The sequence below is a fragment of the Polyodon spathula genome, chromosome 13 (assembly GCF_017654505.1).
Source record: "Polyodon spathula isolate WHYD16114869_AA chromosome 13, ASM1765450v1, whole genome shotgun sequence".
NCBI lineage: Eukaryota > Metazoa > Chordata > Actinopteri > Acipenseriformes > Polyodontidae > Polyodon > Polyodon spathula.
The window spans coordinates 20344942-20365683 of NC_054546.1; the positions used below are offsets into that span (position 1 = coordinate 20344942).

Below are 20742 nucleotides of genomic sequence, written 5' to 3' on the forward strand. Positions count from 1 at the left end.
TACACACATATATTTCGCAACAGGAAACCGTCGGAAGAAAAGGAAACACACGTGTCATCACCAAAAGTTGTTTTTTGGACACATACTAATATTAAAGAACAACCGTACGGTGTTTGTCTGGCGCTCGTTTTCAGACATTCTACAGTCATCCACTCTATGCCAGTGTTGGGTTGCAAAACCACGCAACGTTTTACCTGATAGCGATCGAGGTAGTGCATATCTCCATAGGAAATGCTTTTTAGACAGATTCCTCTTCTACTTCAAGCAACAAGACTTAAAGCAAGGACAGATACATAAAAGTAAACATTGGCTAATTTAAAATGACACAATTCTGAATTAAAACACATGAATGAATGAAGTTTACATGGTTTGATAATAGCAAAGTTCAGTTTTTTACAGCACCCAAACAGTGATCTTACTTAAAAGTTTTATTTTGCATGTTGTACAATGCCTTGGATCACTTGAATGGTCTGCAATAGTCTTGAAGGAGCAATGGCAGACAAGGTGAGGCTTCTATCGGTACCAATGATATATCTCAAAGATACGAGTAGAGAAATCCATTGCTGTCACATTATTCTGTGTGCATGTCAAAGCCATTACTGGATTGGTCTGCCAGGGCTCCGTTTGCATTCCTTCAGTGTGATAATGCACTTCATTACGTATAGTGGTATGATTGCAAACATTCTGTTGAGGTATTATTATTAGTATCGTGTTTCAGTAAATCCCAGTGCCACCTGGGACTAAACAACCTTTTTCATTCCATTCAATTCATAGAACAATGGAAACTTTCAACTCTATAGGGCTAGTAGTTGAGAAGTCCCATGATTTCATTCTCTAGAGCCAGGTACAGGCAGATTTAGAGAAATGATAAGAACTCAATATGGAAGCAACAGAACCACTTGGAATGACAGCAGACATCTTGCAGTAAAATAGCAGGAGTTCACAAGTTGGCACAGAAGAACTCAAAATGAGCCAGCAACTGGGATTCTACAGGCTCTGATATTGGCACTTACAGTTCATTAATACAATCAGCATTGAGAGACCTAGTGTTTCTCAGTGATGTGTGCTGTGGTTATGTCACTCACAAGGATTTCTATAAACAAGTCATGGAATAACACTCTTTCATCATTTAAGATATACCCCCTTTATATTGGAGCAACTCAGCACCTTGCAGAATGATTGTAAACATCCTAAAAAGCCAAGGGAAATCACCAGCAGCTACTTACTCTTTAAAAGGTAAACTGATTTAAAATGTGTTTGCTGGAAGCCTTTTGTTTAACGTGTTCTTGTGGCATATCACCAATGTCGCTACATATACCAATTGTATTCTGTAGATATAAAAATGAATAGAGTAGTGTGTTTGGGCTCATTTCTGAACGCAGTGACTTCATGGGGTCAAGATCGTAGAGAAAGTCTAAACGCTGGCGAGATACAGACAGTTCATATGAAGCTCTTGTTATGCAATGCCTCTTAGGCAGGGCTCTCCAATTCTGGCCCAGGAGGGCCACTGTCCCTCCTGGTTTTTGTTCCAATTGGAGCAATTAAGTAAATTAGGGTAGGACCAGGTTTGGACACCCCTGCTATAAGGCTATCTAGTACTGGGAGTGCCACATATTGAACTGCACATTTTAGGGATGTACACATTGCAGGACTAGCTTTATTTAAAATTATGTACTGTTTTAAGGTAAAGTGCCTGAACACAGATTTAAAAATGAGCTTTTCCAGGTTGAAAGTGGTTGTAACTTATTAAATAAATCCATAAATCTTACCTGTCCTGCAGTTTTGTAAGCAACACCCATTTTCAATATACACTTTAGAAAGAAACACGTTAGGGTAAACATGTATTTTCATTTTAAAACATGCTATCTGCTACCAGACCTGGGACAAATATATTTATATGCAAGATTTAATTTAGAAATATCAATTATTTCAAGATTTTGTCCCCACTCAAATATTTATTTGAAAATATTTTAATATAAAACTTAATGTGTTATCTTTCACATCATTGTAACACATTTATAAATATTATTTGAAACAGAAGTCAAATTTTGAATATTTATAAAATAGTCACAACAACATTTGAAATAGTTAATTATTCAGAATCATATCAAATACATTTTGAAATATTAAAATAAAAATGAATATTTATCCCATGTCTGTCTGGCATTACCCCAGGTTGAAGATAAACTACTGTGACTGTATGAGCTCGCTCACACCAACGAGGACAATTAGGGTTCTAGTGTTGTGACCAGGACGGCTTGTGGGGACGTCAGACCAGGAAATGAGTGGAGATCACACAACAGTAGACAGTGGTATGAAATGCACTGATGCATGTATTTATTAATTAAAAAAAATAAAAGGTTTAAACAAAACAAAAGACCGATCCAAAACAAAACGGCCCGATGGCCAAAACAAACAGACAATGCAGCAAACAAACAAATATCGTGCAGGTCCAAATCCACCATGAGTAGCAATTGTATTGCTTTTAGTTTCTGCTTCTTACTTGTCTCTCTCCTCTGGACAACCCACCCCAATCATCCAAAGCTGAAGGTTCTTATAGAGATGACAGAGGGATTAACTAGCTATCAATTATCTTATTAACCCCTCAGTCACATTTTGCACAGGCTTAATAAATCTGTGTGACTGTCAGCTAATTCAATGATTACTAACTGAGAGTCACACATTCTCACGAGTTACTGAAAAACACAAAACAATAACAAAGACTAGTGGACAGCACTTTGCTCGTCCTGCCAAACATAATACATAACAATAACACATATATACATATACACACACAAAGGGGCGGGAGAAGTATTCAAATGTAGTTTTCCTTTACTTGTTTTCTAAGTTAATATGTTGTTTGTCAAGAGTCTTTAGAAATCTAAAAAGAATGCTCAATTTTGACATTGTTACAATAACATTTTAAAATGAACAGTTTATACTTATACAATGCATAAAGAATCATCATTTTTAATATTAAAAACTTTTACATAATTAACAAGAATCATTTCCTCGGTCCTCAAACGTTCTGCAACTGTATGTGCTAGTTTGTGTTGGCAGCTTGGTAATGAAATAAGAGACAAGTATATTCTTGTTAAACACTATCGTTCTGCTCTGGAAAAGGATTAGCCCTGTAAAGATCTAATGTAAAAGGGGTTAGTTAAACAAGACACAACTTGGCCAACCATTTTTATTACAGTAGAAACATGGATTTAAAAAAAAAAAAACCAGGGGCCACATTTGCCACAATTGATTTTTATCAAAACCATCCCCTGGGATTCTAATCCATGCATTCAAGTAGGTTTATGTTTTATTTTATGTATACAAACTTGGCTTGAGTCATGAATTTGGGCCCTGAGGTTATTACATATACCAAATCAATAAAGCTGGAGCAGAAGGTGCAGGTTGAGTATTTATGACACAAAGCAAAATTTATAATTATTATTTTGAATGTTATTTTTTATTATATACTGATACCAACCACCAAAGAACCACACATAGTATATGGCCTCTTTAAGCTCTCATATTTTGTAACTTAACAAGTTTCTCCTTTCAAAAAACTACGGTAGGATTTTTTAAATGAATATACCCTGATGTATTCTGATTGGTCGCCGAGTGAACTTGCGAGTACTGTAGTTTGGCTTGCAATTAACCTGCAGCATAATGAAAACAGCTTATTGTGCAGACAGATTTGCAGTATGGTACATGCAACTCTGGTATGGCCGGTATGAAATGGATTAGTATTCCACAATCCGCATACTTGAAGTACTGCCAGAACCTATGTTGAAAATCTACATAATCGAGTCCTCCATTTAACTACTGCTTAAGAAACCAAACTGAATCTCTGCTCCATTTCTTTTATCATCTGTAACCACAAGAGACACACGCAATCTCAGTTAGGGTATGCAAAGGCTCCAAACCAAACACAATTGTGCCTACCTTTTATTTTGTCCACTTTCTCCAGCCACCAGAAAGCTGTACATGCTTAACAGTCGCTACCACAAGTAAGAGCCAGCAGTAATAAAAGCCATTGTTATTGTGAGCAATCAGCCAAGATAATGTTAATGAGAGGAAGAATTCCCACCAGTGGCTCGGAAAAGCTTTTAGTCGAGTTGTAAGGGTTCTTAATCCGATATAGCGAGTGCCTAAGGATTAATCCTGGGGCACTGTACTAGAGGCTAAACACAGTCTAAAGCTACATTTCCTTCTGCCACTGGGACTGAATTGAAAGCCATTTGAAATCAGACTCTCTCGTTTCCATCAGCATCAGATCGAGAGCCAATTGATTTCAGCTGGGACGCCGTCAGCCCCAGTCAGGATAGCAGTTACCTAATGAACATCCAAAAAAATTAGTAGGTTTAACTTGAAAGCTCTGAATACATGAATTTATAAAACAAGCTTTGAGATCTCTAGCCTTAATTTTTTCATCCTTACAAATATTGCAGGTTACTCAGCATGTTACTGGCTGAAACCATTTTACTCAACAGGGGAATTAACTGGTTGGTTAATGACTGGAATCAGCCAAGATAAAGCTTTGAAGGGGTGGGGATAATTTTCCCCTCCAGGTGAAATAACTATCGGAAAGTATGGTTTGCAAACAGAGATCTGTTTAACTTTGCATAGTACCAGCTGTTTTAAAATGAAAATAGGTTTACTGTAACATTTTCTATAGCGAAATAAAAAGTACACAATGGGTAAGATTCATGCAATTATTTTGTTTCACTGCAACCACTGCAAGAATGTTTTAATCTCGCAAGGCCATGTTGAAAAGACAAGTTTTAAGAATTTTCTCATAGATTCTATCAGCAAGCAATCAGTTAGCTACAAGCAAACAACATGGTGTTTCAATGAAGGAACTGTGTTTCCCCTGTGCAGATCTGCTGGTAGTTCCAGTTAATGGGTGTTTTAAAAGACGCTTCTTACAGACCCTTTTTTTTTAATATACAAAATATGTTCCAGTGAGTAATGATGACTCGGGGCTGCAAAAACCCAAGCATAGTTAGTTTGGAGAAACATGAGCTTTCCCCCAAAAAATGCATCATCTGCAAAAAAAAAAAAAAAAAAAAAAAAGATTGAAGAAATACATTTCCAACCCAGCTTGATACTGCTTCAACTGTTGACGTGCTGGCAGGCAACAAGTAAGAGATGGGAATTAGACACAAATGAAGAACAAATAAACCTCAGTTGTTTTGTACTGGTAGAGAAGGGGGTAGAGTTAAGCACTAGCTTGCTCATTTAAAACTTGTGCATTTATTTGAAGAGAGGAAGTTAATCATGAAACTGAAAGTGAGCTTTGGCCTCTCAAACATGTCTTCTCTCTAAGTTCAGCTGGTACACCAGATTGTAGCCATTAACCTGTCCCCCGGAAACACTCTGCCCCTAGTGGATATAAGAAATATCACTCTTTATTCCATGTGGCATTTCTTACTTCCACAGATTTTGAAAGTCCCTGAACATATGTCAGGCCGTACCAACCTGCTCTTTAAAAATATACATCACTTAAAAAGAAACTTGGTAATAAAATTAAGCCCTTTCACACTGACACTCCTACCCGGGTCCTGGCTATCCGGGTCATAATCCTGTGTAGTGTGAAACCACATACCTGGGTCCCATTGACCCATCTCAGGATGTTGGTTGACATACTTTGACCCGGGTTGAGAGAGGCAAAATGCTTGACTGCCGTTCGCAAGCCAACGCAATAACAAACAGCCACGCCTGCGTGAAAAGTTTCACTTCCGTAAGGAACAGTTCTGTTTATTCTGTTTAGGCATGATTTTTGTTGATTGAGGCACAGCATGAGTCAGATTGCAGCACAGATGTAGAATCATTTGCTCTAATTAAATTCTGGGCCAACGGTTCAATCCAGAGAAGCTTGGATGGAAGTGTCAGTAACAAGCTGCTTCCGAGGCATTGATACGCGCATTGTGTATTTTTGATAAAGCAGGTCAACCCTGTTTTATTAAAAAACCCGACGCGAATAACATCAGGTCCTGCCCAGGTAGGTTCTGACCAGGGTAGATCACACCAGTGTGAAATGGGCTTAAGTTAAACACTTTATGGTATTGTCTTTTGTGTTATAACATAAAAGTTTAGTGCACCATTTGATTTCAAAAATAGTGTTTCTTTACTTTAGGCTGTTTTGATTTGGGGGTGTAGATCTATGAATGCTACATTTTCCACAGTCCATCACAACTGTCAGTCTCTGCTTGAGAGAGACTCTGGGCTGAATGCAAGCATAGTGGTCAGAGCAATCATTTACAAATCTGAAGAAAAAAAAATATTTGTAAACAAAAACAAAGAACAATGGAGGGCAGTGGAAAAACAAACGGCTGCCACACTGTGAAAAAACCTAGTAAAAAGACACTCCCTAGAGGGATCAAATATGGTAAGATTCTTATTGACCATAGATGGGTTTTTATAAGAAAAGTGTCTAGGTCAAAAGGTAGACTTTTATTCAGTGTGGTGGTTCACGCAAAACAGTGCAGACTCAACTTCCAAACAACAGCATTTTCCCACTGCTCTGTTCTCAGAATATAGCCACTCTCAATCTTTTTCACATTGCAACACAGAAGATGATTATTAACTGAAATCGAATTATTCTTTACAGTAAATGTCCTCATTGCTTTAGGCTTTCAAATAAATTTGATTACCTTGCAGTATCACTGATAGCATCGTGTGCTACATTTAAACATATTTGCAGATTTTTTTCTGCAGATACTCCAATGGCCAAGATACCACGTGACCTACAGAACAGGAAGCAATGGTAATGCAATACTCTGCCCCTTAGTGGATATAAGTAACAGCACATTTTTTCTAGGAGTTTTTAAGTTACCAGGATATCATGACTGAAACGGAAAGGATATCAAATATGAATCTAAACAACATAAAAATATGCATGGTTAGATGTTTATTCATTATTCTGTTGGTACTAAAAAATGGTGTTCTAACCAGAACCAAACCTGTGGCTGTATAACAATATCCTCACATCCGCCTCCCTTAACTAACTTACACAAGTTTACCCCAGTAATTTTGCAGTTCTTATGCTTTACCATGTTATTGCACTTTGCTTTTACTATAGTACACTTTTAAAATTGTATACTAAACTAATTATTTACAAAAAATGAACAACATTTGTTAAAATGTAAGCTAGTTGCTAACTACTATTAAAGTAAAAATTGACCAAAAAAACATGACATATACAGTAATGGATTTGATTATACACTGAACAAAAATATAAACGTAACATGTAGTGTTGGTCCCGTGTTTCATGAGCTGAAATAAAAGATCCCAGAAATTTTCCATACGCACGAAAAACTTATTTCTCTCAAATTTTGTGCACAAATTTGTTTACATCCCTGTTAGTGAGCATTTCTCCTTTGCCAAGATAATCCATCCACCTGACAGGTGTGGCATATCAAGAAGCTGATTAAACAGCATGATCATTACACAGGTGCACCTTGTGCTGGGGACAATAAAAGGTCACTCTAAAATGTGCAGTTTTGTCACACAACACATTGCCACAGACGTCTCAACTTTTGAGGGAGCATGCAGTTAGCATGCTGACTGCAGTACTGTCCACCAGAGCTGTTGCCAGAGAAGTGAATGTTCATTGTTCATTTCTCTACTATAAGCCTTCTCCAACGTCGTTTTAGAGAATTTGGCAGTACGTCCAACCGGCCTCACATCCGCAGACCAAGTGCAACTACGCCAGCTCAGAGACCTTCACATCCGGCTTCTTCACCTGCGGGGTCGTCCGAGACCAGCCACCCGGACAGCTTTTGAAACTGTGGGTTTGCACAACCAAAGAATTTCTGCACAAACTGTCAGAAACCTTCTCAGGGAAGCTCCTCTGCGTGCTTGTTGTCCTCACCAGGGTCTTGACCTGACTGCAGTTCGGTGTCATAACAGACTTGAGTGGGCAAATGCTTCACCTTCGATGGCCACTGGAACGCTGGAGAAGTGTGCTCTTCACGGATGAATCTTGGTTTCAACTGTACTGGGCAGATGGCAGACGGCGTGTATGGCGTCGTGTGGGGGAGTTGTTTGCTGATGTCAACGTTGTGAACAGAGTGCCCCATGGTGGCGGTGGGGTTATGGTATGGGCAGGCATAAGCTAATGACAATGAACACAATTGCATTTTATCGATGGCAATTTGAATGCACAGAGATACCGTGACAAAATCCTGAGGCCCATTGTTGTACTATTCCTCCGCCTCCATCACCTCATGTTTCACCATGATAATGCATAGCCCCATGTCGCAAGGGTCTGTACACAATTCCTTGAAGCTGAAAATGTCCCAGTTCTTCCATGGCCTGCATACTCACCAGACATGTCACCCATTGAGCATGTTTGGGATGCTCTGGATCAACGTGTACAACAGCGTGTTCCAATTCTCACCAATATCCAGCAACTTCGCACAGCCTTTGAAGAGGAGTGGGACAACATTCCACAGGCCACAATCAACAGCCTGATCAACTCTATGCGAAGGAAATGTGTCGCGCTGCGTGAGGCTAATGGTGTTTACACCAGATACTGACTGGTTTTCTGATCCACACCCATACCTTTATTTTTTTTTTTTAAAGGTGTCTGTGACCAACAGATGCATATCCGTATTCCCAGTCATGTGAAATCCATAAATTAGGGCCTAATTAATGAATTTCAATTGACTGATTTCCTTATATGAACTGAACTCAGTAAAATCTTAGAAATTGTTGCATGTTGCATTTATATTTTTGTTAATTGTATATAGAATGTGCTGTCCAAAATGTTTTGGGATTGCTTTTTACCCTACTCACCTTGCTTACAAAATATTGTACAATTGTATGAAAAGATAAAACAGTCTGTCCCGCAACTGCAGTGGTATTATCCCTTTACTAGCAATGCTGCTGAAAATCCCCTTCAAATGTTTTTTTTGCAATGGTGGCTGACAATGCTGTTGTTATGATAATCAATAATAAGGTAATCCAAGTACTCAACATTTCAGAAACACGTTTTTGTTTTCAGAATGAATGTTTAAAATGTTGTCTGCTTACATACCAGAGAAAAAAAAGCTGCCGAATGTAAACTTGATTGTCATCTCAGAATGTTCTTTTCAGGTTCAAGTTTCCAAGGCAACCCCCATTTCTGTTGGTAAATCACTCCTGTCTCACAGCACCACAATTTCAAGTTGAATTAAACAACAGAGAAACTCTGTGTTTTAGTATTACTATTTTCACACTTGAGCAAAAAGAATCCAGGAGTTGAATCTGGTCATCCGGGTGCAGTTAATTTGGCTTTGCTTCCTGTCACATTCACACTGGAAACTCATCCGTGATTTGATGAGGTGCAGTTTTTCTTCAGTGTAGACACACTAAAGCTGGAGTACACTCTGCAGTGCAGTTCTGTGATCTGCTCATGTGTAAAGCAATCTTTACATGTATGACACATGTCTGTAATTAGTGGAGACTCAAATTACCCCAGGAGGTGGAAGAGTTAGTCCAGTGGTCAGTCTCACTCAAAGAAGCATTAATGTAAGTGAACAAAACAGGTTGTGAGTCTTGCTTCAGTGTGCGGTATCAGTGAAAGATATCACTGTTGTGCTAATTCATCTCATTTTCATTCATTCATTTAATTAATTTGAAAACAGACCAAATATGGATTTGTTAAGAAGCCCCAAGAAGTATTGAGACCTAAGTTTCAATGGCAAGCTTTTTTCTGCAGTATTCCTTTTTTCCTTTTGCTGATAAAATAGCTTTAAAATGATATATATATATTCTTCTCTTTCCCATTTGTCACACACATCATTTTGTTTTTAATTCCCGTTTCTGGTTTTCATCTCATCGTTGAGCCTTGTTTTAAAAGTTTAAGCTCAGTAAGGTTCATGGCTACAAGCTTGATGCTGCCTTGGTTCAAAATCCCACGAAGGCTGATTGCTTCATCAGTGCGAGACTAAAGGTGTGACGTGATTGAATTATCAGTTTTACCTTCTTACACCTGTGGTAGCCTCCTGGCTGACTTGTGCCATGAAGCACTGGCTGGGTTAATTGCTCCTGTCAGCAAGGTGTATCGAGTCTGCTGTTATTTAGTTTTTTTTATTATTATTATTTAGGGAAAAGAGAGATGCTGTAATTGTATTTATGTGGTGCTGAATCTTACAGATTGAAAATCAGTTGGTTTATCCTTTGTAGTTTAATATTTCAATTAAACATAGGATACTGTGCATTGTTTACTGAATTCCCTACTCCGCCTAAAAACACCAATCAATGCACCTCATAATCAAATGAAGTTTCACAGCTCTATTCTCACAATGACAAAGCAAAAATCTCCTGTGAGATTCTGAACCAGGCTAGTTTAAAGCAAGGCTTGTGTCTATGAACCTTAGTGAGCTGATGAAAAACAACAAGACAAGAATCGGAAACTAAACATGAAATGCACATGGATCAGAGAATAATCTCTTTCCATTTTACATTTAACTCTGTTGGATTTATTTTTCACCCTGCCATAACATTGAAAAAAAACATTATTCATTATAAATAGATAGGAAACTTAACAAGGTACAATCATACACGCAGTGACTGATATTAATATGCGACCATCTGAAAACATGATGGTGAATGTAATGAGTGATCACACATTATTTAGGTCCATGGTGTGGATCATGTTGCTATTAGTTCCTACTGTGCATCTTGGCCTGTTTTGTAGAAATCACATCTTTTAATGGCTGGTTCTTTTATTCTATGGGTGCCTTGGTAAGCACTCCATTCTGCTGAGCTAGTCTTGCTAGATTTCAAGAGCATGTTGACAGGACAGAGCTGTGCTTGATTAGCCTCCCCCAGAATTCTGGCAGCATGAATCACTGGGCTGTTCCCCTATGAAGTAACCGGAGCGAGCCAGGTTAGAATGTGCCTCTGCTAAGCTAATCAGTGAACTAGACTAGCAGGCTGCAGCTTGTTCTCACACCTTCACCAGTGACAGCCTCCCAGACATAGCTCTCAACACAGCAAGTGGAGCCACCTACAAAAGAATCAAGGAGATTGCAGTTCTAAGGTAGACTTCAGGAAAACATTTTCTGATAGCTATTTTATGTTTTAGCCACATAAGCCTTTCAGTAGCACCACATAACCTAAAAAAGGCATCACTATGTACCAGGAAACAACACTAATCTGTACTATGGTTTTATTTAAAAAAATATATGTAATGGTTATTAGAACAACAGCTAGAGGAGGGTTATAATCCTGCTTACGGGAGGTAAGAGAACGACATGACAATATACCTCGAAAAGTATCACATGATGTGTGGTGTGATCCTCTGGACCAACCTGTGTGAGAGTTGTGTGCAACTATTCAGCAACAATTTTGTGAAGAAGCCTTATTAACAAAATAACCTAACAGTTATTCCAAGCAAACCTGGCTATTATGTACAGTGGTTAAGATATGGGGTTGTTACTGTACCTTTAAGTAATGTTCATATCTCTTTGGTGCCACCTACTGGGCTGTACTAAAATGAGAGCCTCTGAGCTGTGTAGATGTGCCTTGGGTATATTCGGAGTAACGTGGGTTAACTAGCAAGCTCAATAATAGAGGTGCCTGACTTGTATGTCTGAAGGAATTGATTGTTAAAATAAATGTGCTCTGTGCTTACATACTGTGTGCTTATTTCTATACTGCCTTCTGGCCTGGATTAACATCAGACTATCCTGGCCCTGTTCACATGACTGATTCATAGGTACAAACCGTATTCTATAATATACAAAAACATCTCCCTGTTACAAATCAGTTACAATGCGCAATACAGAAGACCTTAAAGACTGACGATCTGAAGGATTACTAATAGGGTTCAGTTGGCAGGTGCTTCTCTATCCAAGCCTGTACAGATGACTTCACTGATGACTTCACCTTTTAAAAGGCAGGGTATTTAATGGTATAAGGCTGCAGAGTTAAAGTAACATGTAATTGTGTAGTTAGATTTGTCTACATCAGCGGTGTCAAACTCACTTCCTGGAGGGCCGCAGTGTCTTTTGGCTTTCATTACACCCAACCCCTCAATTACTTAATTGGTCTAATTATTTGATTAATTAGACAATCTTAACACTTCTCTCCAGGCCTCAGAATATTTTAAAGGTAGCGTACCTTGAATAAAGTGCATTTTTTAAATCGTCAACTATAAAATACCTTGAAAAAATATTAAATATGTCCCATTGAACACATAATTAGATCAATTAAGTTAATTGAGAGATTAAGTTGGAATGAAAACCAGAAGATCCTGTGGCCCTCAGTGACTGGAATTTGACACCCCTGGTCTACATCCAAGTGAAGGCAGGTAAATCAAGATTTAGAGCCATCTTCAGATCTATAAAGTCAACTTCATATCCTGCCTCTGAATTTCTCTCATCCCTTAACTGTCTGCAACTCTCCTCAGCCTGAACTGTGTCTGCAAACCGACAGCCTTGGATATTTGCCAATTTCACTGAAAGTTAAATTCCATACCATGAAAAATCGATAAACTCAACTGCTAGAAATAACGTGAGGGCTTTGTTTAACCATGCCGGGTATTATATCACTCAGCTTTGCCCTTTTTTCAGTGGGTAGTGTGTGAAACCTTGAATGCAGCATTTCTGTTGCCGTTAAGATAAGAATTGTGTCCAGTACATGGCAAAGACGAATGTATTCAGCATGTTGTATTTAGAAGAATGTATTCAGCGTGTTGTATTTAGAAAAATATATTCAACGTGTTGTATTTATAAGAATGTATTCAGCGTGTTGCATTTAGAAGAATGTATTCAACGTGTTGTATTTATAAGAATGTATTCAATGTGTTGTATGTAGAAGAATGTATTCAACGTGTTGCATTTATAAGAATGTATTCAACGTGTTGTATTCAGAAGAATGTATTTAGCGTGTTGTATTTAGAAGAATGTATTCCGTGTGTTGTATTTAGAAGTCATCTTTCAATTTTTATTTCTTTCATTTAAACTAAGATAACTTTTTGGTGAAATAAAGATTCTTTAAAGAACATTTACTTTGCTCTTTGATTTTCACTTTCAAGTGAAGTATGTTTATCTTATGACAGAATTACATATTCCCTATTTACTTCCTGGGTAATAGAACCCCACGTAGTTTCCTCTGTGCAGTTTAGAACACAAGTATACTGCCTTCATGGGGTCCTTTTACCTGTAACACAGGAAGTTATAGTATTGTGGCAAGATAAATTAAACTCAGCTAAATCTAACTGAAACTAAAATCTGGAGTTTCAGAATTTTAATTAAATCTAATTTAATTTAGGATTAATTAGTTAAATAAATAAATAAAACAAATATTGAGCTGGGTATTAACTATTAAGCACATATAATGTTTAATAAGTGTATTGAATGGAAGTCTGATAAAAAGTAATCTGAAGTTTTTCTTCCCTATTCTAAGTCTGTGGGCAGGTTTGGGATTAAAGCCTGATATTACCTGTTTTTTTAATTCAAAATTGAACCCAATTCTTTTACCTAAAAACATTAAAAATCAGAACTCCATCAGAGCTGGAATCTTTTCGTTGTGACTTGAGACTTTCTCATGAAACCTGAGTGTTACATGTGTAATCTTAGGTATGGAGGCATTCAGATCTGCTGTTTTGCCCTGACTGGAACAAACCTTCAACAGGGAGATGCAGCTTTCTTTTATATCTTATAGCATACAGTAAAGAATCAATGATACAAAGCAAAGCCTAAAAGTGTGTGCTACATATCCCAGGTGTTTTCTGTTTTCTGTGCAACCACTGCTGATGCTTTCAGTTGTGTATCAGGGAGGTCCTCGTCATCTTCATTGTTCCAGCTGGGTCCTATTCTAGTTTATGAAACTGTATATATAAGCAATGTGATACATCAATGTGACACAGAGTAAATAAAGGAAAAGTGCCAGTACAAGAAGAATGTGTCCAAATAGGACACAGGAAAATAATGAAAACAAAAACTTTTCCCAAAATAAAAAACTCAAGTGCCAGGAATCTTTTTTTCTGAAACTGAGTATCTTTAATGAAGAACAAGATATTCTGCCCATATTTAAATACCTGCATATTATTTTAATAATTAATCCACCAAGTACCACAGGATCCCACATTTTCTATTTGTTCTTTCCACATGAACACATTATCACACTGGCAGTCGTAACTGCAGAACAGTCATCTTGTGTCCACAATTGGAAATCACCATTCGATAATGCAAAAAATGTATAACTGGAACACTAGCCCAATAAAGGCTTTTGTTATGTCTTCAATTTCAAATGTAGTGCTCTGTGTAAAACCACACCAATTACCAAACATATTTAATAAGTTACATTGTAATAAAGACCTAATGGGTTGGTTTAATCAACCTATAGCTACAACTGCATTTTTCTTTTTTCTTTTTTTACAGTGCTGGGGAATCACCCTGGATTGCCAGGATTAGCCCAAAAAATAAGTGGTTGATGCACAATCATGTTCATTTTTACAGAATGAAATCTTTTTCATAGTTTATTTTAAAAAAGCAGTTTACATCAACTGTGTGAAGGTTAGGGTCAGGCAAAGAGGCTGCGAGCCAGGCAACTGTTGAAATAGAGAAGCTATTGAGAACTTTTGTTAAAAGAAAACAAAACCAATTATTTTTAGCATCAACTCACTTGAGCTCCTTCCTATGCCCCATCATCTACAAGACTGAACATACAGGTGAATTGCAGCCTTTTATACACATCTGCCTCATTTCAACTTAAACTGAATAATTCATGAATTGGACCCCCAACGGCATATAGTTTTCTCCACTCTATCCACACTCTCACATAGAAATGGGTATTTACATCAAGAAATTAACCCTTTGCTGGATTCATTTAATAAACACACATTTAACAACAACACTATTAAACATTAACACCAAAAATAAAGTAAAGCAAATATGAAAATAATATTGTTATGGGTGTAGTTGGTGGAATTATGTGGCCTCACACTGTAGAATATGGAAGTGAAAACAAGTAACAGTGCATAGTAAGTTAACACATAATAGCTGACAAAAGTAAACACTATTTACAAGTGGGGGGTTTCTGAGCTATGAATGACATATGCGCTGTTACAGTTCTACAAAGCTATAGAAGCTGGTCTATTCGGTGGCACCCAATTTTCAAGGACAAAGGAAGCCTTGGATGGGGTGTTAAGTGCTACTTAATTAAACGTGGTATCGGAAAATTACTTAAATTCAGCCCCTTCTGCTGTGGGAGAGAACCGCTGCATGGTTTCCTTTTACAAAGTAAACAAGTGTAAAGTACATACCTTTTCCATCTTCCTCTGGGCTGTGGGGCACGGCTCGGAGCGTGTGGAAGTACCCGCTGGTCTCCTGGTGTTTGTAATGCAGCCTCATGCACGAGAACTTGGGCTTCCCGAAAAACGTGGGCTCAGGGCCTTCAGGGTACAACAGAGATAACCATGTGAATCACTGAAGGTTAGACATTGTGGGAAGACGCAATGTTCATTAGTCCCCTTGGTACAACAAAACCAAATGGGAGCCATGGACGCCTTATAACCTGGCTCCCTTCTAGCAAGGGAGTGCTGTAATGAAAGTTGGGGCCTTGTTAATATAAATTAATATGTGAAATCTGCATGGAATGTAGATATGTGGTTCTTCTTGAAAAAAAAAAAACACTCTGCAACACAACTTGAGAGGCAGGGTTAAAGGCATTGGACAGTCTGAGGACTGCATTTCTGACTGCAGCTACCCTATCTGCAATGAGTCAACTGTTGAGCTCACTGTTTCCTAGTTTCTTGGGTAAACAGTTTCTTAAACAAAACAGCACGGCCACTTTCACATTAGACCTTTATATATTCAATGTGTTTAAAAACATTCACCAAGCTCACCAAAACATTTTAAATGGATCACCATCCACTGTCTTTATACAGTGGTGCATTTGTGGCTTCCAGCAAATGCGTATGTGTGGTTTCATACAGTATTCCCCCTATCTTCCTGAAACAGACCAACAGTATTTCAGTAAGGCCCCTTTAATGTTAACCTTCTTTCCAAGTTCAGTTTGGTAGATCTAGTGAGTGTCTTACCTATTTCTATCTTCTCCAGGTTTTCTAGACTCAGCCTTTGATACTGGTTGACTTTGTCAGCTTCGTCATCGTAGCTGTGAAGAGTCAATAACAGCTGTAAGCACTCATCTTCATCGTCTGTGGCGCACTGGCAGTGTTGAGGAGTTACTATTAAACAGTAATCCCTTCCAGCTACTTGAACAAAATTAATAACCTAATAACCAGTTCGGTCAGGCTGCAGCTCGATACATTCTTCGAGAGTGGTACAGTCCGGTATGTCTGTCTTTTATAAAGGCTCGCTGATCACTCACGAATCACTGTTTTGAATGAACAGATTTAATGGACACTTACTAGGCCACGTAGTAGGCACAGTTAGACAGCAGCAGCAGAACATCCACGTCCTTATGAGTGGCATCAATCAGACTGCAAAAGAGAAGAAGTTGGGGTTCAGGATCCACAGGGAATGAGCAGAGCTATAGCAGAAACACATGCCGTCCAGCTGTCCATCAATTTACTTTATTATAAGTGAAGCGTAACCCTAGAATATGAGAATAGAGCTGATGGAGTCCATGAAACTAGATATATCAACTTAAGGTATAAAGGTGAAATGTCACAGTGATATTAACTCTATCAACTAAAAGGGCATACATACTGTACACACATGTGGGCATTTACAAGTCACGTACAAGAAATCAATGAATCACTGTTAGGGGTTTGTCATAATTCTAAATGGTATCCTGTGTACAGATGTTATCATTGTTAAATAGTAGTCCCTGTCTACAATACCATTTATTTATTTTTTAATAAAAAGTTACTATGTTGTGTGTATTTATAAGAGAGATCATTGCAGACAATTTGAGCAGACATAGCTGCACAAGATCTCTTGCACAATAAGAGACACCATACACATAACATAGTAACTTATAAGCAAGGGTAGTTTACTGGTTATTAAATGAGTTCTGTCTCTTATACTACTAGAGTGCTCAGCAGTTTCGATGGGATGTAGCTTTCTACAGAGCTGAAAGAGTTGAAATGGAGTAGAGATAAATGTGAAGGACTGGTTGCCTGCCAATAAACATAAGAATTACTGATTCAAATCTTCACTCTGGAAGCTCGGCCACGAAGCCAGGATGAAAAGACTTTTATAAAAACCTGCCACCAGGTTCCCAAGATCTATAAAACACAAGGACAAGAGTCCTGCCAACTGTTTCGGCCTGGATCCAGGAAAGTGAAGTGCCCTCCCAGATCGATGTATTGTACTGTCATGCTAATGAGACAGCCTTCCCAGAGCAGGGAATTAAACTGGCAAACTACAAAGCTGGAGAATGTAAGTACCTATCCGAGATTCCGCTAGTCAGCAATATATGCACATTTTCTGTGTCATGTGATCTACTGGACCCAATCACAGAAAGCTTCAACATTGGATAAGACAAACCTGTTTCTCCCTCTTGACCACTTTTCCTTTGCTTTGCCTTTGCTGATGAACGACTCTGATGAACGATGTCTTGGAGCAGTCTATAAATCACGACTGTCCTTGCTAGCGTGTCACTTGCTCGATGTGCACCCACTTGCATACCAATGCTGTTCTGCTCTCACAGATTTACATGGATGTCACATCAAACGATCAGCCTAATTCAGGCTGATGCAAAACCCAATTGGAAAGACAGGTCCTACTAAAGTGGCTGGGCGATGTATGTATGTATGTATGTATATCTGTATATATATAATATATATATAATATATCATATATATATATATACGTATATATATATACTATTAGTACGGCTTTTTATAAAGGCATAGATACCAACACTCTTAGAATTATTATATATATATATATATGCTATAATATATATTATATATATATAATAATATATGATAATATATATATATTGTTTAGGATCAATGAAGCTCCTGCATAACACCCTCTTTCAAAGTCACTGAGGTCTCGTTAATATAGGCAACCAGGCCTGTCCAGCATTTTTATGCATGACCCTAAACATGCTACGGCAATTCAAAATTCTTTCAGCCTTTCAGTTTAGATGGCTTACCAAAAGAGTTTCCGTAGAGACATTCATGGTCGCACTCTTGTTATTTTGCTTCAAAAGGATCAATTGTATAACTCCTGCTCATTTATTTTCATCAAAAAATCTCTATTAGTTTAAAACATAACTATAAAAATAAACAAACAAACAACACATTTCGACACTACCGTGTGCGACCAAGAATGTCTGTATGGAAACTTTTGGTAAGCCATCTAAACTGAAAGTTTGGCTGAAAGAATTTTTAACTTTTGCATTGCCGTAGAGACTCTACTTTCACTATATGTAATTACCTTATACTGGTCAGCACCTTGTAAATATTACGCATTGTAGTGCACAAATGACCTTTCTTGTTTTATATATCTATTATATATATATACATTTTTTAGCAACATTTTGTATTTAGCACCCTCGGTGGAATCATGCTTACAAAAGTTGACCACAGTATTTTTGCACGTTTACCATACTTCTCCCATGGTTATGCTATACCATGCATTTCTCATTGTCTGTGCTTTAGAATGCTTACCTGTGCCTTACGATGATCTCGCTCTGCTTTATTATACTGTGCTATACTTATTTTTATCAGGGTGACACCAAGACGAGCCAGGAGAATGTGCACTGACCTGGGGTCGCAGTCAAGCAGCGCCCAACCCCCATGGAACTTCTCCTCCTCTGGCAGCAGCAGCCTCATGTAGTTCTGCAGCAGGAGGCTGACCTGCTCCTGCTGGCTGCGCTGGCTGTCCCTCTGCAGAGCCTCGTGCTCCTTCTCCTTGGTGAAGACCGAGTACAGGTCTTCTGTCACCGGGATCCCCATCATCAGATCTGCACAGAGACACACAGCAGGGACATTACCAGAATATTACACCTCAGAAACATGTGCTAAAGGCAGTGTATTACGATGCTCAGTTGTGGCTGATTCTGACTCCTGTGGGTGAGATGAGTTTAAAAGCTCTATAACACCATCTGCAGATGAGTCTGGCTCTTTTGCATAGCGGTTAAGGTGCTCGATAGCGATGTCACTGGCTCTCGCCCAGCCTCCGCCCTGTTAATATGGTTAAACTTTCACTACAATTCAAGTACCACCTCTGATGGGATATTACATAAAAAAGTGACATAGAAACATTCTGTACACTACACTATCCAATGCTGTACCCACGTTGCCAGGGATATGAATCCCCTGCTGAGTTTTATCATTATGTTCAATAACACTAGACATGCACTGTAATAATCGTCGATTGAATTAGTCAGTTGCCATATACTCTAGGTTACACACTAATGTTTGCGCATCCATGATGTCAACTTTTGCATATGAACATATGGATGTATTGAGTACAAGGTAAGTGCATTCAAGCATCTCCATAAAAACTATGTTTTAAAAATAAAAAAGGTCTGATTATTTTTAACATGTTAATTGGTGACCCTAAAGTATTTTGCTACAAATTAATATACTAAATGGCATATACTGAAAATGTTAGCAAAAATATTTCTCTGTTGCTAAAATCACTGAAAAAACTGTGCTCATTGGTTTTCAACTTGAGAAGACCCTTCTCAGCAAAAAATGATTTCCAATTAATTCATCCAATTATAATTTATATAAACAGCTGTTCATCACACTCAATTGATTTATTTTTTAAACTTGATTGTTTATTTTGACATAATGTTTGAGCTCCCACCACCACTACCACTTTTTAATATACCTGTATGTTCGTTTGATGAAAATACATATTACTAAAACTAAATCAATAAACAAACAAACATTTGTTGGTTGCCTAATGAATGCCTTGAATGCTGCTTTCCGGCAGTTACTAGGGGATAAGCAGAGACTGCTGCACTTGTGACCTGATAATCTTGCTGTTTGCACTGTGGGTAGAATGACTATTTTGAGTCGAAAAGCTGATGTAAAAATAGTAAAATAGGTCGAGTAGTCACCACTTAAACAAAAAAAAGAAAATCACATATTAGTCTTTTGCTCTATTTGTGAAGGTACTGTTTGTGCACGACGTTTTAAAATTGCTTGGAAGTTTTATTCAAGTTCTGGATTATAATCGCTACTACACTTCCATCCATCTGAAACCACACGCCCCCAGTTACTACACAATCACGTGACATACAGTTAGCAGCCTTCTATCCTAGTTTGCACCTCCCTGCCCCTACTGAATCTCTATCAGAAGCAGGAACGGGGCTCCTTGCCTATGTCTGTAGAACAGGGCTCCTTACCTATGGCAGCTTGTCTGTAGAACAGGGCTCCTTACCTATGGCAGCTTGTCTGTAGAACAGAGCTCCTTACCTATGGCAGCTTGTCTGTAGAACAGAGCTCCTTACCTATGACAGCTTGTCTGTAGAACAGAGCTCCTTACCTATGATAGCTTGTCTGTAGGTGTCCCGAAATCAGTTCAGGTAGTATCTGTTTGCAGAGTTCACTCCGTCTTTCATAACACCAGCCAACTTCCTTTCACCCGTTCTGGTAAAGTCCCCCTTTTAAAGAGATTGAAATGACACAGTTAGACTAAAGAGGCTTGTTAGTTACACAGTAAAACAGTTCTCTAAACTTGCTTGGAATCACTTAGTGTATCATCATTTTTTGTTTCACTTTTTAAAACTCAGAAATGAAAAACACCCCTTTGGTCTTCAGAAACGTGTCTTGTTTCAACAGATTTTAACCATTAACCTGTTCCCTTGCAACCCTAG

The 20742-nt window shown here is 38.2% G+C and overlaps 1 protein-coding gene across 1 annotated transcript; it reads right to left on the minus strand.

Annotated features, from left to right (window-relative positions):
* Nucleotides 1-14921: 14921 nt before the first annotated feature.
* LOC121326170 (phosphatidylinositide phosphatase SAC2-like) lies at nt 14922-20390 on the minus strand. Its single transcript, XM_041269354.1, has 5 exons — nt 20377-20390; nt 18678-18876; nt 16364-16435; nt 16034-16107; nt 14922-15385 (listed from the first exon to the last, which is right to left on the minus strand). Exons 2-5 carry the CDS (start codon nt 18869-18871, stop codon nt 15183-15185), a joined length of 543 nt encoding a protein of 180 aa, XP_041125288.1. The 5' UTR covers nt 18872-18876; nt 20377-20390; the 3' UTR covers nt 14922-15182.
* Between the last annotated feature and the right edge of the window lie 352 nt (nt 20391-20742).